The 21925-nt window shown below is 45.2% G+C and overlaps 1 protein-coding gene across 4 annotated transcripts in view; it reads left to right on the top strand.

Moving 5' to 3' along the window:
• The window catches only part of BCAR3 (BCAR3 adaptor protein, NSP family member), a 110030-nt gene extending 88442 nt beyond the window's left edge, over positions 1-21588 (top strand). For 3 of the 4 annotated variants that reach the window (XM_027613005.2, XM_027613020.2, XM_027613029.2), the window contains 5 exons: positions 4684-4799; positions 8348-8519; positions 11264-11375; positions 17581-17793; positions 20983-21161. In XM_027613005.2, coding sequence (XP_027468806.1) covers positions 4684-4799; positions 8348-8519; positions 11264-11375; positions 17581-17793; positions 20983-21161 — 792 coding nt within the window. Of the gene's footprint in view, positions 1-4683; positions 4800-8347; positions 8520-11263; positions 11376-17580; positions 17794-20982 lie in introns of all 4 variants that reach the window. The other variant, XM_027613011.2, reaches the window with a different exon arrangement.
• Positions 21589-21925: the final 337 nt, after the last annotated feature.

Here is a 21925-nt window from a genome sequence, read left to right as displayed (position 1 = left end):
TAGACATTTTTAAATTTACCCTTGATTTTTTTCACAAGTAATACTTGGTCAATTTAGGAAAATTATAAAATACAGTTTAAGAGAAAAGAAAAAAATTATACAAAGTGTACTTTCTTGATGATCACCATGGTTAACATTTGCTCTGCAAACAGATACATGTAAATAATTTCATGCGCATGTATGTGTTTACCACAGGCCTAAACAGATGATTCTGTTTTATTGTATTTTTTTCTAAACATACTCTTTTAAACCCAGTGTCTTTGATCAAACAACATAGCATGACTATCTTTTCATGTGACTAAATATATGTTTACATCATCAATTTTGATAGGAAGCATTTCTTTTAGATATGGGCAGCTTTTGTTCATAAGTGACCCCATGGCAAGGTTATCCTTCGGACAGATCTTTCTAGAAAGCAAGTGTCTCAGGCTGGGAGGGGCTCATCCTACCCCTCAGTTATAGAGAGATCCGTGTGTTGGAGTGACAGGTAAGGCCTTAGTGAGATTTAAACCCCTTATTCATTTGTAGCTCATTAGTTAATTACCTTCAAAGTTCAGGGCCTGTCAAAGAACTGAATTTTCCCAAATACATTTCCTGGGTCATGACTCACGGCAGGAAATGTAGTCCCTGAGCACCCCTGGGAAGTCCCTAGTTGACGGACCTCTTAGGGGGACAGAAGGCCTCTCAAAACAGCCTTGAGGAACTTGAAGCAGGTGCTAGCTGTTTTGGGCTCCACAAACCCAGCACCTGGAAGAGGCCTGGGTGATGGTCCCCGTGTGTGTGTGTTGGAGGGGCGGGGGCGCTCGCCCTGGGGAAAGAACCAGGAGAGGGGCAGTGCTAAAGAATAAGGATTTGTTCACATGGTGGGCTAGGTGTCCTTGGGCAGGGCTCACAGGTCATATTAAATGCTTACCTCACTTGAAAGCGGGCTAAATCCGTTTGGGCAGTAAGAGGATTTAAGATTCCTGTTCTCGTTGCTGGCCTGGGCCCTGGTATGCCAACAGGCCAGGAGTCTGGTGTGAGTCTGCCTGAGTTCTCCAGAGAGGAAGCTCCTTGTAGAAACATGGATCAGGATTGACAGAAGAGCCTTATTCCCAGGAGGAAATGAATCCTTCTTCCCTGTGACTTCAGTGCTTGGAGGATCTAGGAGGGTCTAGGTGGAGGTGAAATGCCTGAATACCCTCTGGCAGGAGGGTCTAGAACGTTCCCACCACCTTGGCAGCCATGAATCTAGAGCTCAAATCTGTTCTCGACTGAAGGAACATGAAGCCTGCCCTTTTTCTTGTTTGGTTTCTTTCTTTGCATTTTGTGCTCCTGGTAGGGCCCATCTCCCCTGTTTGCCTTTATTGTTATTTTTATTGTTTTTTTTTAAAGATTTTGTTTATTTGACAGAGAAAGACAGCGAGAGAGGGAACACAAGCAGGGGGAGAGGGAGAGGGAGAAGCAGGCTTCCCGCGGAGCAGGGAGCCCGACATGGGGCTCCATCCCAGGACCCTGGGACCATGACCTGAGCCGAAGGCAGACGCTTAACGACTGAGCCACCCAGGTGCCCCCGTTTGCCTTTAGGCACCCCTGGAAGAAGGGGTGGGTAGAGCCCCCTGGCAGCAAGGAGGAGACCTGGAGCAGAAGTCCACCTGACTCTGCTCACCTTCAATCTCCAAGGGCAGGGCTGTTTATAGTCTCCCTCCCTCCCGAGTCCACTGCCATTTCCTTATTCTCTTCCTGGAACCACTGGCTTCAGGGCTTTGCCAACAACGCAGGCACAATCAGTGTCTCTGAGGGAAATAGACAGGCTGTTGTTACCCACTCCAGATGCAGTGACCACCAGACAGGGCCTGTCAGAAGCTGAGAAGAGACACTGGACAGCATTTGGGCCCAAGCGCTGGTTCCCACCCCATGTAGAGCCCGGGGCTGATGCCCAGGAAGGCCGTCATGACAGTGGGTGGTCCTGAGTGCCTCAAGGCTGCCCGTCCTGCAGTGTCTGGCCCCTCCTGGGCATGGTTGGGGTGGGCATCCACTGAGCCCCTCTCACCCTGCAAGTGGGCACCGCTCTGGCCTCACCCAGAGTGCAGCATGTCTCCTGCAGTATCATGCAGTATCTAGAAGTGGGGCCCAGTAGGTAAGAGTTGGCCTCTGGGGATGAAATCGCTGAGTCTAACCTCAGGCTCTCAACTTTCTGGTTCTTTCTGCCCCCACTATAAAAGTAAGAGAACCATACCAGCTACACAGGTGGTTGTGAGGACTAAGACCAAATAAAATAACTTATGTAGAGCCCTCCACACACCATGGCTGGCCCAGAATGAGGCTTAGGTGTTAGCGTTGGGTATTGAGCCTTGCTTGAGCACCTAACTGTGGGCCTGGCTGGGCTGTGGTGGGGGACGTGGCGGGTGACAGTGATACAGGACTTCAGACCACAGCCCAGGTGGGACATGCTCCTCAGGGGAAGGCACAGGAGCTGTGGGGCCTCTGAGGCAGGGTCTTGAACGTGGGGGAAGGACGAGGGATCAGGGAGGGGATGTCTGAGATGAGTTTTAAAGGCGGAATAGGAATTGACCAGACGAAGAATGCGAAAACCCCGGTCTTCTGGGTGGCAAGCAGCAGGTGCGCAGAGACTCTGCTGTCAAGGGTTTGGTGTACAGAGGACTCGCTGTGTGGGCAGTGAAGGTGGGGATGGGGTGGGGGGAGGGGAGGGACTCACAGGTCTTTCCTTGGATGCTAAGTCTCTCCTTCTGGGCTCATGCCAGGTTGTTGCTTCAAAGCTGCTTCAAAGCACTTTGCAGTTCAGTGAGGGAGACAGGCCCTTAAGTGCATAGAGCAGAGCAGAGTCCTGTGCTGAGGGCAGCAGAGATGGTGGGCCGAGCCAGGCAGTCTCTCTGCAGTTCAGAAGATCCCTTGGCAGCTGGGGGGAGGGCCAGGCCCCGCCAGCACCCCCATAAACCACTGCAGCAGCTCCCTTGGGCAGTTTGGCAATCCTGCAGAGCGAGGGTAACTGAGATCAGAAGAGCAGAGCGGGGCTGGAATGCCTCATCGGGGAGCGCTGATGTTGCATGCCGGGTCCGTCTGATAGTAAATGCTCCAGAAGTGTCCATCCCTCCTTTCTATCTCTGATCTGCATGGCTCTGGGCCTTTTCCCAGAGGCCCAAATCCAGGTTCTGCAGCATGAGCTCAGGATCCCCTTGTCCTTACCTCAGCTTTGGGGCAAGCAGGTGTCGGCGTATCCTGGCAAACCTCCAGGAATGTGACCAGGGGGTTGCGTGTTTGTACTGAAGGAACACCGACTTGGAGGCTTCTCTCTCAGAGCAGTGATCACTCGGGTCACTAGTGCTTCTGGCACAAAACTGGATTGTGTAATGAGCCTTTGAATCTCATTACACAGACGGTATGTGAATTGGAGGGTGCCCACCACCCAGAGGCTGGGCTTGGAGCTTCTGATGGGGCAGCTGTCTAAACAAGCAAGCAAAGTGTGTGTGACGGCAGGTGGCTGGGGTATACATCTGGGCCGTCTGGCCATGGTCAAGGTGTAAATCCCTTTCCAGAGGGAAATTCTTCCCTGTTCTACATGCCAGTGGTTCACAACTCTTATTTTCAAATAGCTTTAAAGTCATTTGATCCTTTGCAAAGTCCTTGGGAGAGGCGAACTTAGCAGCTGCGTTAGAGAAGGGGATACTGAGGCCCAGAGAGCATAGTAGGAATCCTGCACTCTGCTTCCCAGTCTGCCCCTGGATAGCCAGTTCCTGCAGGTCCATTTCCTCAGGGCTGACAGTGGTTCCTTTGCTCAACCACAGAGGTTAAGGGTTAGCGTTAATAATATCAGCCAAACTTCAGATGTTTTTTGTGGCCTGTTATGAAGACATCTGGACTGTTCCGACGCCTGGGATGATTATAGTCGAGGACAACTCCAGCAGATGGAGGAGAGGAATCGTCCTGTGCCGGCCACGTGTCCAGGGTCCGTTAGACGCACTGTGTCTGCTGGCTGCACCGTTAGACGTCAGTATGCTGCAAAGCGTCATTAGCCTGGTGCTCGAGAGGCAGTGAGTCATTTGTAACAGTTCGAGGCAGCATGTATTAAATACAAATGGTCGGCTAATACCTGGTGTCGATGGCCTGTGATTACACACTAGAAGCAAGACGGGAGAGCTGGCTGGGACAAACAAAGATTTTCTTTAAGGAAGGCCTCCTGGGGGAGAAAAGGGTGTGCTTGAGACCTCGGGTTTCAAATCACTGTACATGTTTCTAAAGGTTTCCAGACGTATGGTGCCTTGACTGAGCCCAGGAGAGGGGTAGTTAAGGATACCTTAACAGCCTGCCCGGCCGTTAAGTGAGGACACGACCAGCAGAGTCGGCAGCAGAGGCGCGGGTGCTCGGCCGCAGTCGCTGTCCCGGCCTGTGGTGGCCAGGAGCTGGGAGGGCGACGCCGTTCTCCTGCCGGCCAGAAACACCGGATCTGCAGATTCTGCAGGCCGTGCTAGGTGCTTTCCTCCCCGGTCTTAGATTCCAGGGGTGTCCTAGAATCCTTGAGATCTCCTCTAAAAAACTGTGCGTGGGGACGCTGCTGCCCCAAACGAAACGCGGCAAGTGCATCCACACCGTCCCAGTTCCGTGTGTTTCTTTTCACGAGCTGCAGTCGTGTCCGCGGCGAGCCCACTTCCCGATCCAGTGTGTTTCAGCCTGTGTTCTTGACAGGTTGCGAGGATACTTGAAGTGTCGGAAGAGATGAGGAAGAGCATGGGCGTGAGCTCAGGGCTGGAGCTTGTCACCTTGCCTTATGGCCACCAGCTGCGCCTGGACATAATTGAAAGGTGAGCAGTGCCGCCCCCTGCGTTTCGGGCCTGTCGCACAGCAGCTTCCAGAACAGTCCGACCCAGCCCGAGCCCTTCCCTTCTTCCGGAAGGCTTAGCCACAGAATTCCTAGAGAGGCACAAAGACATAGCACAGAGGAAGTCCGGGCACAAAGAACACGCTCCTGTCCCTGCTCCAGGAGGGAGTGGAGGACAGAAGAGACCGCTGGCCCGCGCTAGCCCAAGTCACCCCTGCGCCGGCCTGGGCCCTGGCTGGGCGGACACCTCGCCACCCGCAGCCCCACCTCCCTGAGCGGCCGTTGCTCTGTCTCTCTGGAGTTCAGGATCGCACTAGGAATAAGTGGGAGTTTGTGGGAAGGGTTGGGAAGAACAGAGTCTGAACAGTGTTTTCTTTGAGAGGCGGGCAGCGGACGGTGGTGCTCAGGCCCCCTGGCCTCTGCGGCGTTCACTGCCCCCTTCTCCTAGTCTCCCGAAAAAGCCCGCGGAAACCCACCTGCCAGAGCGCTGGAGGCCTAGAAATTAAAAAGACAGAAAGAGCGAGGCATGTTTTTAAAAGAAGTGCTAGGCTAGATGCCCATATCGCCGCAGACATTGGACTTGACACACATGGAAAGACCATTGATTTTGGGCAAGACTGTCTTGTTATCTTAAGTATCCTGTTTTTTCCAGCCAATTTCCTAATTGTCATGACACAAACGTGGGTTGTAATGGACACACGGACATTCTAGGTCTTTAGTGCTGTCCAGGCCATCCTCTGTGGCGGCTGAAATGTTTTTAGCTCATGACAGTAGCCACTAACCACAGGGGACTATCGAGAGCTTGGAATGTGGCAATGGAGGGACACACTGTTGTATTTTACTGTTTGCTGCTTAAATAGCCATATGTGGCTGGTGGACAACGCAGTCCTAGGAGGTCAGCCCCTAGAAAGTAAACGGTGCATTTCAGGGAGCCTGGGGGATCTGCCACTTTCGAGGTTCCCTGGCCAGAAAGCAGATGAGCCGGCCCCCATACCGCCATGACTCTGGTTCCCAGCCCCAGAGAGAAAACACCCGGAATGCCGAATGAAAGGCTTCTGGGAGGCAGGAGGTTAGGAAATGGTCCTTGGCTTTGTTCAAGCATCCTTGTTGTTTAATGCCTTTGGAGAATTGTGTGAATTTTCCTCCTTTTCCTACAGGCTTTCCTAGATTCTACCCTCTCTCTGCAGGCACCCTCTCCCCTCCCCAAGCCCCAGGGGCCTGCTTCTCCGCTCCGCTAGCTTTGCCCTCTGTTGTTGCTGGGCCAGTGGTCACCGTTTCAACAGAGGTGAGCCGTGCTGCCACGCGGCCCCATTCCTCATGCAAGGCACGTTGGCGCAAATCCCCCAGGTTGCAGGCCTTACTTTATCCCTGCCGTTGGGTATGTTGGACGTGCACTCAGGCCCCGGTGGAGGTTGGCCAGCTGGGGGCTCCTCAGGGCTGTTTTCCGACTTCCTCGCCTGTCTACATCTGTTTCCTCTTTCTCCCGATCGCCACTTCCCTGGGGACTCTCTCCTCGCTGTGCTTCCTGGCCAGGGCTGACCTGGGGGACCTGCCTCCTAGAGCCTGGGGAGCAGGTTTCTTCCTTACAGCCTGTGTACTAAATAAAGGCCAAGGTGATAGCCATTTCGAAGGGTCAGATGACATCATCTTCTTGTGTTTGAGAATCGGATACAGACCACTCTTTATTTTTAGCTTACCACCTCACCCATCCCAGGCCTGCTGAGTGGAGATGTCCTTTGTATAACATTCAGTGCCTCTTCTTGCCTCAGACCTGCCATGCTGAGTAGTTTTTCCTATAGTGCTGTATGAGGGAGGTTTTAGGCACAGGGTGGTTGAATGAATGGATAGAATTACTCCGTTAACCACTGACATGATGCCAGAGGAGTAGAGAACCTGTCTTTTATTAAGGGCCGTTTAAAACACAGGAAAAAAACAGTGAACAGAAGAATCAATTGACGGCAACACGGGAAGCCAGTTTACTGTCAGTTAAAAGAAACATTGGAAATGCTCAGCTCAACCTTAACACTTTGCAATTAATAAGCAAGAAAACTCTTCAATAAATTCAGCAGGCAATAAAAATATACTTTGTTAGAATCCATTTATGAAGACCTCAGGAAGAAGAAAGAAAAAAAGTAGATAGAGACAGACTGACAAAATGGACCAGGATGCAGAGCAAGTTGTGCACATAGAGACAGTTGTGGTCACAACCACCCTTTGCTAGGGTCCTATCAGCAACGGGCACTCTAGTGATTCTGACACCCCCACACCCTCTCTCTTTCTCACAACAACCCTTGCTCCCATTTTTACAGTGAAGAAATGGAGGAGTGGAACAGTTAGGTAACAACCTGTGGTCACACACACACACACACACACACACACACTCGGAGACAGCTGAGCTCATCACGTATTTCATAATCGCTAGAGAAAGTGGTAGGGCTAGCCACTTGATGAATCATACCACCGTTGGCTCAAGGCACTGAGAGCCCACCACTGTGGGCCTCTGTGGGCAGAGAAGAGTATGGCCATGGAGTGACATCCTTGGCTGTGAACTTTGAGAACAAGATGCCCCAGAGTGTCAAAGCCATGTTGTATTTTGGTAACCATACCTGTGGATGGGGGCTTTACCTCTGCCACTGGTACCATGGCCTGAGGGAAAGTTCATGGAGGCCATTCTGGCCCAGTGCAGTCAACTCTCTGGTCCTGACTAAGAGAAGGAAAGGATTGCGGTCTGTGCCGCCTGCCATTAGCAGAGACTGCTCTGCGACCCCGTTCACATTAGTCCCATTGTCATGTGGAGAAAAGATCCCTCTGCTTCCTGTTGTGGGTCTGTGAGCTTGATCCGGGTAGTACAGGATGTGAAAAGCGAGGATTGTTGGCAGATACAAGATTTCTCTTTTATTAGAGTCTAACTTGACAGGGAAATTCCTGTCGGTCAGCCATGCAGTCTTTGTCCACATCTCCATTCACCTTCTGGCCTCTTGACCAGAGCCACAGACTCTCCATTCTTAGTTCCTCATTCCTTCTTAAGTTCCGAGACCCGTGTCTTCGTCTTGGGTCAAGCATATGCTCTCATTTTTCTGTTCCTTCCCTTCCCCAGTCCAGGGTGCACAGTGGAGGTGGCCCAGGGCTTCCCTGAGGATGGGATTCCCCAGCGTGTTAAGGGACCGGGGTCTCCCCAGACCTCTCGTGGTGGAAGGTACAAGGAGCCCCGTGTACTTCTGAGTAGCTTCACCCCAGGAGGACCTCTTCGGGCTCCAGATGCAGGGCCGAACGTGGCCCTGTCCTGCGGCATCTGTCCTTTCTGACTCTAAACAGTGCATCCTCTGAGGCCTAGCCTGGGCCCTGCTGCTGTCAGCCTGTGGGCGGGGGGACGGGTCTCACCACTGAAATCGGCCGCTAGATTGAGCTGCCAGCGCATCACAAGGCGAAATGGCAAACAGCACAAATCGAGTCCTTTTCCAGGCTGGTTTGCGTTCCTTTCCCCCTAGTCCTATCTGCCCTGGGCCTGACCACTGATCTCCTCCCTCCCAGACACAACACGATGGCCATCGGCATCGCAGTGGACATTCTGGGCTGCACGGGCACTCTGGAGGACCGAGCGGCCACCCTCAATAGGATCATCCAGGTGGCGGTGGAACTGAAAGACTCCATGGGGGACCTCTATTCTTTCTCGGCCATCATGAAAGCCCTGGAAATGCCGCAGGTAAATTGCCCCTGGATCGGTGCACCCTGCGTGCCTGTGTGGACTTCTGAGTTCTGAAAGGGGGTCTGCAAGCCCAGGCTTAGGAAACCACCCACGCTTTTAGTCGATCTCAAAAGGTAGACTATATCTTAGTGAAAGCAGCTTTGGTTAGGGGGCAATCCAAAGCAGTGTCCTGAGTGTTTCAGCTCTGTTGTTTTTTTTTTTTAAAAACTGGATCGTTGTCGACAGTGCACACTTTCTCTTTGGTGTTTTAAGAAGAGCCATCCTCAAGAATGATTGGTTTTCCTTAAGAGCCAATTAGCAGATACGTCTGGCTAATGTGTGTCGTAACAGAAAAGAGACCGTTCCATCTGCATCACCAGACATTTGGGGAGCTTATCTCTGAGGATCCCCAGGGTGGTTTGTCTCAAAATTATATTCCTTGGGTCACCTAAAACAGACTTCTGTTAAACAATTCAGATTTCTAGCCCCTCTGCCATTTAACCCCCTGATTAGAGTTTCTGAAGTTGGGCACTTTGAATTTATCTGCTTGGATGGGCTGTTTTTAGGATGAGTGTCAAACCTGAAAGCCTGTATTTAAAATCAGATGGATGGACCTTATAGAGGAAAGTCATTCTGTCATCTTGATTGCCCAGAGTCAGTGTTCCCATTTCTGTTCTGCCCCACAAGCCCTAGATGTTTGTAATCTCGCCCTCAGGGGCCTCCAGTCCTATAAACCCAGTCTGCAACCGGTAATACCAGAACCACTGGTCATTTAGCTTGGCTCTTTGCTAACTACAGACTGTCTCTGAAAGCCTGCTGGGGGGCGCTCACTGAAAAGACCCCGCAGTCACATGTCCTGCAAGTCAGAGCATGTTAGGAACCTCATTTCCTGGCATTAAAGCAAGGTCACCTTAAAGACAAGCTGAACAACTTAGGGCCTTCACCAGGAAATTTTGAGGGGAATCAATTCCAACTACAATATCCTAAGAGTTTGAAAACTCCTTAATGCACTGGAATTTTGTAGGATCCATATTTGAAATAAGCAAATCCAGCTGTATTTTCATGATATACGGACTCCTGTAATAACGGGGGTTATAATTTTTCATTCACGTGTTTTTAATTTGCATCATGTTTATTTCTTCTTATCCCAAACGGCCTCTAAATTTGGAAGGCCGAGGCACCAGGCTAAGCTGTGTGTAGCCCTCCAGCCCAGAGCTTCGTCTGAGAGTAGTGAAGAGGAGGTTTGTGGGATCATGTGCTTGCCATCCATGACCTCACACCCGGGTTAGGGACTTCTCCCAGCGCACCTTAATGTGCCTGTGCAGGGGGCTCCCTCACCTCCTGCAGCCTCAGACTCTTCCCTGCTGGGGCACCTCAGCAAGGAGGGCATGCAGTCCTCCAGGGTATTCCGGCCCCCCACAGTGAGCTAGGGCACTGCGGCGGGGAGGGAGGTGGCAGACCCAGGGAAGGCTGAGGGGAATCACATCACTCCTGTGTGTCCTTGTCCCCATGTGATCCTCTACTCCCGGCTCACGTGCCTTCTCTTCTCAGCTTCTAGTATCAAGAAAGAGCACCCAGCAGATGGGCCCAGATGAGAGGCCAGGGCTGCTTTGGGAAAGGCAGATGCTTCAGGGAGGGGAAGAGAACGGACAGTGAGAAGAGAGAGGTGCATGGGGTGGGGGTGGGGGTGGGGGAGGATGGCCAGAGGAAGACAAGTTGCCTCCTTTCTGTCCCAGCAGACCTGCTGGTGCCAGTTGCTTCTCTCCTTCCTCTGGGAAGATGCAGCGCTTAAAGGCCAAGGGAATCAGTCTCTCCTCTGTCACTTACCAGCTATAAAACCTGGAGCGAGTTAACTGTTTGCTTCTGGGTTCTGATCTGCAAAATGAGGCCAAAATACTGCCTCACAGGGCATTGGAGGATTAAATGAAATTCTTCAAATACCCGACAGAGAGTTGACGCTCATTCCCCAAATATTAGTGCCCTTCCTCTTTCTTGTTTCACGTAAAAGAAACTTCAGATACTCGGGCTTGCTGGTTTTATGGTGTAGGTGGGGGTTGTCTGGGGGCAGTCAGAGGCAGTGGCATATGTCAGCATTGACTAAATTGTTCTAAAAGAAAGAAAAGGAGTGAGTAGAGTGGCATTGTGTGGTCTGGGCAGCCTTCTGTGTGTCTCAGACATTATTACGAGGAAACGAAAATGCTAGGAAATGTATTCCTACATGCTTTCATCAGTGTAATCTCTGTGGACAGTTGGCAATTCCCATCAATGTTTAAAATACGTGTATTCTTTGACCCAGTAGTTCCTTCTGGAAATTTATCCTCCAGATATTTTCACACACATACACATTTGCAAAATCTTCCCAAGGTAATTTCATAATGGAAAAAAAATTTGTAAAACTCTTCTCTATGGGAGACTAGGTAAACTTTAGTTTATCAATAAACTGGAACATCATACAGAAGTTTAACAAAATAAGGCTGTTCTTTGCTGTTTTATACGTACTTGAATGATTTCCAGGCAAAAAACTGAAAAATGTGTAAAGTGTGATATGCCCTTTATTTTAAAAGTCGTATATATGTGTGTATGCACAGATACATGGACGCATAGAAGAAACTGATGAGTTGGCTCTGGGATGGGCCATTAGAACAATACAGAATGGAGGGGCAGGGCAGGCATTAGCCTTTCTCTATACACTGCTTTCAGCTGCTTTGACTTGATTTTAAAAAGAGCCTCTTCCAGAATGATAACACCTTTCTTTCTTCCAGATCACAAGGTTAGAAAAAACGTGGACTGCCCTGAGGCACCAGTACACCCAAACTGCTATCCTCTATGAAAAACAGCTGAAGCCTTTCAGCAAGATCCTGCATGAAGGCCGAGGTGAGCACAGGGTCAGCACAAGTGGGCATGGTGGCCGCCCCACGTGTGTTTGTGAGACCATTAGGTCCAATCTGCTCTGCTTTGATCAAAGCCTTTAGCGGGACATTTCTCGGAGATATCTGTAGGACCGTTGATGAATCATCAGGCTTTCATCAGATGACAGCGTCATTTCTAGAAGAACTACAGTTGCTAAAACAGGACATGGGCTACCAGTCACCTTACTCCGTGCTTACCTTTCTTAATTGAGGTGTAATGTATGTAACATTACATTAGTTGTTGGTGGATGATGTAATGAGTCAATATTTTTATATACTACAAAATGATCACAAGCTAATTAACATCCACATCATATACAATTACAAAATTTTTCTTTCTTGTGATGAGCGCTCTCAAGATCCACTCTCTGGGCTACATTCAAACATGCAGTGCAGTAGTATTAACTATAGTCACTGCACTGAACATTACCTCCCCACGACTTACTCACTTTATACCTGGAAATTTGTAGCTTTTGACCCTCTCCACCCACTTTGCCCACCCTTGACCCCCAGCCTCAAGCTGTTCTCTATGTCCGTGAGCTGAGGGGTTTTGGTTTTTGCTTTTTAGATTCCACATACAAGTGAGATCACTTCTTTTTGTGATATATTTCACTTAGCAGGATGCCCTCAAGGTGCATTCATTTTGTCCAACAGCAGGATTTCATTTCTTATGGCTGAATAATCCATTGCGTGCGCATGTGTATGTGTGTGTAGTTATATGTATAAGTATCCCACATTATGCATTCCTCCATTGGTGGACGCTTTGGTTGTTTCCATATCTTGGCTATTGTAAATAATGCAGTGAATGTGGGGTGCAGATATTTTTTTGAGTATTTTTGTTTTCTTCAGATAAATAGCCAGAAGTGGAACTGTTCGATAATATGATAGTTCCATTTTTAATTTTTTGAAGACTCCCCATACTGTTTTCTCTAGTGGCTGTGCTAGTATACGTGCCTGCCTACAGTGCACAAGTGTTCTCTTTTCTCCACATCCTTTCCGACATTTGCTATTTCTTGTCTTTTTGCTGTAGCCATTCTAATAGGTGTGAGGTGGTATCTCATTGTGGTTTTGATTTGCATTGCCCTCATGTTGAGAACCTTTCCATGTGCCTGTTAATTATCGGCATCTCCCTGGCAAGATGTCTATTCAGATCGTCTGCCTTTTTCATTGGATTTTTTTTTTCTATTGACTTATGTGAGTTTTTTTATATATTTTGGATTTTAACCCCTTATCAGATAGATGATTTGCAAATATTTTCTCCCATTCAGTAGTTTGCCTTTACATTTTGTTGATGGTTTTCTTGGTTGTGCAGAAGCTTTTTAGTTGGATGTAGTCCTACTTACTGATTTTTGCCTTTGCTGTCTTTGCTTTTGGTGCCAGAAAAAAAAATCATCACCATAACAAATGTCAGGGAGCTTCTGCCTATGTTTTCTTCTAAGAGTTCTGTGGTTTCAGGTCTCACATTCAAGTGTTGAATCCATTTTGAGTTGATATTTGTGTGGTGTAAGGTAGCGCTCCATTTTCTTTATTTTACATGTGGCTCTCCAGTTTTCCCAGCACCATTTATTGAAGAGACTGTCCTTTCCCCACTGTGTGTTCTTGGATCCTTTGTCATAAATAAATTGGCCGTAGATGCATGGGTTTATTTCTGGGCTCTCAATTCTGTTTCATTGATGTAGATGTCTATTTTTATGCTAATACCATACTGTTTTGATTACTATAGCTTTAGAATCTAGTTTGAAACCAAGGAGCATGATGCCTCTGGCTTTGTTCTTCTTTCTCCAAACTCCTTTGGCTATTCAGGGTCTTCTGTGGTCCCCCCATATTTTAGGATTGTTTGTTCTATTTCCGTGAAAAATGCCATTGGAATTTTATAAGGATTGCATTGAATCTGTGGATTGCTTTAGGTAATATGGACATTTTAACAATATTAACTCTTCCAAACCACAGATATAGAATATCTTTCCATTTGTTTGTGTCTTCAATTTTTTTCATCAGTGTCAGATAGTTTTCAGTATATAGGGCTTTCAGCTCCTTGGTTAAATTTATTTCTAGGTATTTTATTCTTTTTCATGTAACTGTAAATGGGATTTTTTTAATTTCTCCTTCTGATAGTTTGTTGTTAGTGTATAGACATGCGCAGACTTTTGTATATTTTGTATTGTGCAACTTGACTGAATTTGTGTATTAGTTCTGATATGTCACCTACAAATAGTGACAGTTTTACTTCTTTCCAATTTGGATGCCTTTTATTTTTTTCTTGCCCATTTGCTCTGTCTAGGACATCCAATAATAATATTGGATAAAAGTGGTGAGAGTGGGCATCCTTGTCTTGAAATTGATCCTAGAAAAAAAGCTTTCAGCTTTTCAACCTTGAGTATTAGCTGTGGGTTTGTCAGATATGAACTTTATTATGTTATGATATGAGGTATGTTCCTTCTATACCTATTTTGTTGAGAGTTATCATAAATGGATGTTGAATTTTGTCAAATCCTTTAAGTTGATCGTATGATTTTTTTTATTTGATTTTATTTGAGAGAACACACGAGCAGTGGGGAGGGGCAGAGGGAGAGGGAGAAACAGACATCTCACTGAGCATGGAGCCCGATGCAGGACTCGATCCCAGGACTTCCAGATCATGACCTGAGCCAAAGGCATACACTTAACAGACTGAGCCACCCAGGCGTCCCTGTATTCTGTTGCTTTTGGATGGAATACTCTGTAGTATATATTTGTGAAGTCCATCTGGTCTAACATGTTGTTAAGGCCAATATTTCCTTACTGATTTTGTCTGGATGATCTATCCAGTAAGTGGAGTATTAAAGTCTTCTGTTATTGGAGCGCCTGGGTGGCTCAGTCGTTAAGCATCTGCCTTCGGCTCAGGTCATGGTCCCAGGGTTCTGGGATTGAGCCCCATGTCAGGCTCCTTGCTCAGCAGGGAACCTGCTTCTCCCTCTCCCTCTGCCCCTGCTTGTGTTTCCTCTCTCACTGTCTCTCTCTCTGTGTCAAATAAATTAAAAAAAAAAAAATCTTAAAAAAAATAGTCTTATTATTGTGGTGTTGTCTGTTTCTTTAGGTGTGTTACTATTTGCTTTATATATTTAGATGCTTCTATGTTGGGTAGATAAATATTTACAAATGTTATATTCTCTTATTGGATTGACCTCTTTATGTAATGCTCTTTTTTTGTTTCTTATTACAGTCTTTGTTTTAAAGTCTATTTTGTTTGATAAAGTATAGCTACTCAGGCTTTCTTGTGGTTTCCACTAGCATGATTATCTTTTTCCATCTCTTCTCTTTCAGTCTGTGTGTGTTTCTTGCATCTGAACTTAGTCTCTTGTAGGAAGCATAAAGATGGGTCTTTTTTTATCCAGTCAGTTACTGTATGTCTTGATTGGGAAATTTAGTCCATTTACATTTAAATGCTGAGAGGTATGTACTTCTTGCCATTTTGTTCATTGTTTTCTGGCTATTTTATCCTTCCTCTCTACTCATTTCTTCCCTTGTTCTCTTCCTTTGTAGCTTGATGATTTTCTTTAGTGCTATGCATGGATTCCTTTCTCTTTATCTTCTGTGTATCTACTGTAGGTTTTTGCTTTGTGGTTACCATGAGGCTTACATATAACAACTTATAACAGTCTATTATTGAAGTTGATACCAAGTTAAGTTTGAATGCATTCTAAATCTGTACATTTTTACTCCCCACAACACTTTGTTTCTGATGCCACATTTTACATCTTTTTATGTTTCCTAATTATTGTAGTTAGGTTTACCACTTTTGTCTTTTAACCTTCATACTAGCATTGTAAGTAATTAATCTACTTTTACTGTCTCTTTACTTTTACCAGTGAAATATGTATTTTTACGTTTTGTTACTAATTAACGCCCTTTCGTTCCAGCTTACAGAAGTCCCTTTAACATTTCTTATACAGCCAGTTTAGTAGTAATGAACCCCTTTATCTTTTATTTGTTGAGAAAACTCTTTATTTCTCCTCCAATTCTGAATGATAGTGTTGCCAGATAGAGTATTCTTGGTTGGAATCTTTTTTCCTTTAGCACTTTGAATATATTGTGCCAGTCCCTTCTGTCCTCTAGAGTTTCTGCTGAAAAATCTGCTGGTAGAGTCTTATGGTGGTTCCTCTGTACATTACAGGTTGTTTTGTCTTCTTGCTTTTAAGATTTTTTTCCTTTTCTTTAACCTTTGACATTTTAATTATAATGTGTGTTGGTGTGGATCTTATTTGTAACTCTCTGGGCTTTCCTGGATCTGGGTCTATTCCTTAGGGAGGTTTTCAGTCTCTTTTTTCTTCTAGGACCCCTATAATGCAAATGTTAGTTTAAGGGACTTATGGAACATCATTAAGAAGACTATCTTCACTTTTTTCATTCTTTTTTACTGCTCTGATTGTATGAGTTCCATTATCTTGTCTTTGAGTTCATTAATCCTTTCTTCTGCTTCATCTAGTCTGTTAAACTCTCTACTACAATTTTCAGTTCAGTTGTTTTCTTCAGCTCTGTGACTTCTATTTGGTACTCTTATATTTTCTATCTCTTGAAGTTCTCGCTGTGTTTATCCTTTTCCCAAATTCAGTGAGCATCTTTATGACCATTATTTTGAACTCTTTATCAAGTAATTACCTATTGCCATTTCATTAAGGATTTTTCTGAGGTTTTCTCTTATTCTTTCATTTGGAACATATTCCTGTTTCTTCATTTTGCTTGACTCTTTGTGTTGGTTTCTGTGCATTAAACAGCCACCTCTCCCAGGCTTAAAGTGGCCTCACGTAGGAAATGAACCTTATCATTCAACTATGATCTAGTTCTTGGTCATCTCCCTAACCTTTGTGATTGTCTAAGCAGTCTTTTATTTTTAATGGCTCTCAGTAGTTGAGGATATGCCAAGACCTGTCAATGTCCCAAAGGGGAGGGTCTCAGCCAGTTCCTTGATTCAGGCCAGTTGGAAGCCAGACCCTCAGGCATTAGTTTTAATTATGAAAATATATATAGTCCTGTGGGAATGCAAGCATAAGCCCCACTGGCCATCAGAGCCAGGTGATGTGGAGGTGTCCCATGGATGGCAGTTGCAAAAAAAAAAAACAAAACAAAACTTCAAACAAGTGTATTAGCTAGCTCCCTTCTAGGCAGTATCAGGAAGCAGCAAGGCAGAGGGAGAGTGCAAAGATGGTGCCCACCAGCCTACATTACCTGAAAGCATCTCTGTAGGCCCCCAGTTGTGTGCCAAAAGTAAAGCCTTCCTCTCGGGCTAAAGTTACAGGACAAGCAAATAGGCCTCTTTCACAGAAAGACTGGGGTGTGTTTCAGTCTGCTGTCTTTGCAGCGCCCTGGGGGTGCCTGCATAGAACTGTGTTTCCGGTTGTTACAGTTCTGTGAGACACAGGATCACAGTTCCCCTAGCCTTCACAGCCAGGTGATCAAGAGTGTATCATGGGGAACACCCGCAAAAACTGAGGCACCAAATGTGTGTAAACCTCCCCTCTGAAGATAGTGGCACTGTGCAGTTTGGCAGAGGGAGAGCATATAGATGGCACCTGCTGGCTGGAATAAGGCAAAGAAAGAGCATGAAGATGGTGCCTGCCAGCCAGCGGGCCCCTAGATGTGTGCTAAATTAGCCTGCCCCTCCAGTCAACGCTTCAAGATTAGCAAATGAGCTCCTCTCAGTCCACTGCCTCCGTGCTGAGCTCTGGTGCAGGTGGGTACACAAGCCCTTTAAGAGCCTTTCTTAGTTTGTTATAGTCCGTGGGTCTCATGGATGTGACAGGGTTGATTTTCAAAGCTAGATGTTTTAGGGGCTTATCTCTTAGGTGCAGGTTTTAAAGTTGGGGTGTCTAATGTGGGGTTCAAACCCTTCATTCCTCAGGGAGAAAGCTCCAAGTTTTGAGTTCTCTCCCAGTAGTGCCAGGATTGAGGTTTATGGTGAGATTGGGTCCTGGCCTCTCCTACCTGCTTTGATGTGGGCCTTGTTTACCCGCTGTGTAGGAGTTGCTCAGTTTTTAGGGTTTTTTCAGAGGAAGTTCCATATTTAGCTGCAGATTCGGTGTGTCCACTGGGGGAGGGGAGCACAGGCTCTTCCTATGTCACCATCTTGAATTGGAACTCTCTTTAACTTTGAAAAAAAAATACAACATAGAAAACTTTACCCCATTTTTCAGAGTCTACGTGTGTTCCCCCCAACAAAATATCAGTCCCCCTATTGATGCCTCTTGTGACCTTGATGGAGCGCCAGGCTGTCACTTTTGAAGGAACTGACATGTGGGAAAAAAATGACGAAAGCTGTGAGATTATGCTGAACCACTTGGCCACAGCCCGGCTCATGGCAGAAACTGCAGACAGCTACCGGATGAACGCTGAGAGGGTCCTGGAAGGTAAGAGCTGTTTTCTGTAAGCTGCTCCCTTCTCTGCATAATAATTAGAATGAAGGAACAAAGAGCATGGATGCTCTCAGGAAAAGACAAAGTAGGAAAGATTAAGGCATGGAATTCCCTTTCTTATGATTGATCATTATTTCCTCTTAGTCCCTAAGTGACTTGAGAATCCTGTTTCTCCTTCTCTGTGTGTTCTGTTGTGTCAGTGGCATAGAATAAACTGAGAGGGTCAAGAAGGAAGTGGTCAGCCCGCCTACCATTAGTACTTCTGATTGGAGCTATGTGAAGGTGGGCTAACAGAAGGAGTTAGAGTTCTATGTGACTTCATTTATCCGCATTCATATTTCTTCCCACATTGGGAGGTGAGCTCCCCTGCTTTTAGCAGCAGAGGGTCCAACACAGGCAAAGGCACTGCTGAGAGAGCTGTGAGAAAAGTATAAACCACCAGTACTCAGGTTTGGATTAGTGTAAAGTGTGTCTTAAGGAATGACCAACTAGGCTGAAGGAGGGGGATATAGCTGGGAAGGCCTTCCATGCAGGACTCTGGCTGAGGAAGAGCCTGTGAAGGGTTTTAAACATGGGATAGTGTCATGACGTGGGCAGATTTATGTTTTAAATATGGCATCTGTCTGTGGGAGGGCTCAAGGCTTGCAGGCAAAAAGATCATTTAGGAAGCAAGATAAGAAGGAGGGCTTTACCCAAGATGGTATCAGGAATGATTATTTTCTCTTCTTCACTGTATTTTTAAAATTCTTCAAGGGCCCAAAGTTTCACCCACAAGGTTAAGAAAGAACTACATAGGGCAGGAGAGGCCTATTTATTTCATCCTAAAACAAAGTTGTTGCTCCAGAACCAGAATTTGGGACTAAACAGTTGACACTCTATCTGCTGTAGGTTTAAGAACTACACACCTCTTTCAATTTTTATCTCAGAAAGTTATCTAGGGTTGGCAGTGTAGGATTCAGAAAATAAACCACCTAATTTCAATTCCCCAGATATTAGAGTGCCTGCTTATACAAGCTAATAACTATATTACGTTGGATGTTGCCTAAGCCAATATATTAGGATGGGTTTTGAGAAAAGGGTTTTAAGCTGCTTTATAGCAAATCACTTTAAAGGTATCTGATGGCATTTCTCAGTTAATCCTGCTACAGGTTTATGTAGCAAGTTTCCACTGCTGGAAGTAACTATGACCCCAGTAAGGGTAGAGATTTTCACAGCAATATATACCCAGCCCAAGACAGGGACTCAAAGCATATTAATTCAATGATTGGAAGTCATTGTTGAGCCTCTGGTGTGTTATCTGTCAAAGATATTCTGGCATCACAGGAAAAGTTGGAGTGGAGAGCTTCTATTATTTTCTCAGAAAGATCCTATAAATCTAGATGGTAGAAACAGATTTAAGGACAGAGCAGATTAATCCAGCAGGAACCAAGGATGAGAACCACGTGCCTGTATGACTCTTTGTCTGGAGTTTTCTACCTCTCAAATAGTTGACTGAATAGCCTTGGCTTTAAGTAGACAGATCTTCTCTTACGTTACAGAAAAGAGTCATGAAACAGATCACGCATATATGGCTGTCCATATATTTTTGAGAATGGTGCCAATGTAATTCATTGGATATAGTCTTTCAACAAATGGTGTTGGAATTATTGGCTATGCTAGGCAAAAGAAAAAATGAATCCTGGGCGCCTAGGTGGCTCAGTCGTTTAAGTGTCTGCCTTCAGCTCAGGTCATGATTTCAGTGTCCTGGGATCGAGTCCACATTGGGCTCTCTGCTCAGTGGGGAGTCGGCTTCACACTGTCTCTCTCTCTCAAAAAAAAAAAAAAAGAATCCTGATCCTTACCTCATACCATACACACTAATCAATCCAAAATGGATCATAGGTCCAAATGTAAGAGCTAAAGTGTAAAGCTCCTATAAGATAACATAGGGGAAATTCATTGTACCCTTAGATTAGCAAAGCTGTTTTAAGAAACAAAAAGCATGAACCATTAAGAAAAATTTTTAATAAAATTATAAATTTTGCTCTTCAAAAGACACCATTAAGAAAGTAAAAAGGCAAACCAGAGACGAGAAGAAAACATCTGCTAAACATTTATCTGATAGAGGATTTATATCCAGACTATATAAAGAACTCTTACAACTCAATGAGAAGACAAACCTGCCAGTGACAAATAACTATATGGAAAGACATTTAAAGCATTAGTCATTAGGGAAATGTAAATTTAAACCACAATGAGACAATACCACATACTGTCTAAAAGAATGATAATACTGGGGCACCTGGGGGCTCGCTCAGCTGTTAAGCATCTGACTCTTGATTTCAGCTCAGGTCTTGATCTCAGGGTCATCAGTTCAGGCCCCATGTTGGGCTCCACACTGGACGGTGGAGCCTACTTAAAAAAAAAAATGACAATACTAAGATCTGGCAACTTATAGAGAAATGAAAACACATGTCCACACACAGACTTACATACAGATGTTTACAACATCATTCATAACAGCCAGAAACTAGAAACAGTCCCAATGTCCATCAGTTGGTGAATGGATAAACAAAATGTGGAATGTCCGTATAACCAAATGCTACTTAGCAATAAAAAGGAATGAATTGATAACCTGTGACAATATGGAATAGTCTCAAAAACATGGTGCTAGATAAAAGAAACCAGACATAAAGTCCACATTGTATGATTCCATTTATATCAAGTTTCTAGAAAAGGCAAAACAATAGCAACACAAAGCAAAGACGTACCAGGTAACTTTCTAGGGTGATGGAAATGTTCCAAAACTGGTGGTGATGATGTATAACCTGTATAGGCTTACTGTTATATATCACACTGCAGCTACAATAGGTGAATCATGACACATAAATTATACATCAATAAAGCTGTAAAAACAAAACAAGGTATTTTGAACACTCCTTCCCACAGTGGCTTGTGCACACGGATTTTATTATATGTTTCAGTGAGTTTACTTGGTATTCCTTCTCCAAAGGTGCTCAGGTCCTTGAGGACTGAGCTCTGCCCTTTTCTTATATAAAGCAGAGCCTATAGCTTTCTTTGGGGGCATTTTTAAAGTTCTGCTAGAAAGTGAAGTTCATTTTGATCCGACTTTAAGCAAGTAGGTTTTCAGTCTGTTGTTGACATTACGTTTGAAAACTGAAGTAACTGTTCTTTTTTTATTAGGTTTTCAACCAGATGAAGAAATGAGTGAAATCCTCAAGACTGAATTTCAAATGCGATTGCTATGGGGCAGCAAAGGTGCACAAGTGAATCAGACAGAGAGATATGAGAAATTCAGCCAGATTTTAACTGCCCTCTCACGTAAATTGGAACCTCCTCCTGTAAAGCAGGCAGAGCTTTGATAACTCTCCAGAGAACCTTAGGCTATTATTTGAAGCTTCTCCAGTTTCCTCTTGGGGAAGGCTTATCATTTGATAAAGTAATAATGTGCAAATCTGACAGTATACAAGCTTTTAGTATCCACAGGATATTAAACATGTAAATTGCACAGGGCACACTTATTTATGAATTGTTTAAAATTACTACTGATTTTAAAATGAAGATAATTTATTATGAAGGTAACTATTGCTAATGATCAGCAAATTTAAGAGAAGACCTAGCTATGTTGGCTGGTTGCTTTCTTTTTCTAGGTATTTGACCATTTTAAATTCCTTGTCAGATAAGTGTAAATAGAAGAGTTTAAAAGCATGAAACATTATGGAAGGTATCAGTTGTATGATATTCTTTATGAAAAATGTAAATAGTCATATGAAAATATATCTTTTTGTGAAATAATTGTGTCTGGTCTCTTTAATATTAAATAACTCATCATAGTACAATAATTATACCTCCTACCTCCCTGAGGTATCCTCTTCCCTAGATACTCTATCCTAATAATAAACCAAAATGGATGAGAATGATATGGAAAATTTAATATTTGTGGCTTGGGAGACAGTGAATAGTGATACAAGGTAGACCTGGCTCTAGAAGACCTAGGTTCAAAGTGAAGCTGTGGTGCTTGCTAGCAGGAACCTCATCATCTGTGTGCAGTGCAGCACCTGGTATAAGGTGAGTACCAGATGCTAGTAAACTTCATGACATCACTTCATGCATTTGAAAATAACCG

This window comes from Zalophus californianus, chromosome 4 (genome assembly GCF_009762305.2).
Source record: "Zalophus californianus isolate mZalCal1 chromosome 4, mZalCal1.pri.v2, whole genome shotgun sequence".
NCBI classification, from domain to species: domain Eukaryota; kingdom Metazoa; phylum Chordata; class Mammalia; order Carnivora; family Otariidae; genus Zalophus; species Zalophus californianus.
Note: the sequence above shows the minus strand (reverse complement) of the source record. Positions and strands in the feature narration are given on the sequence as shown.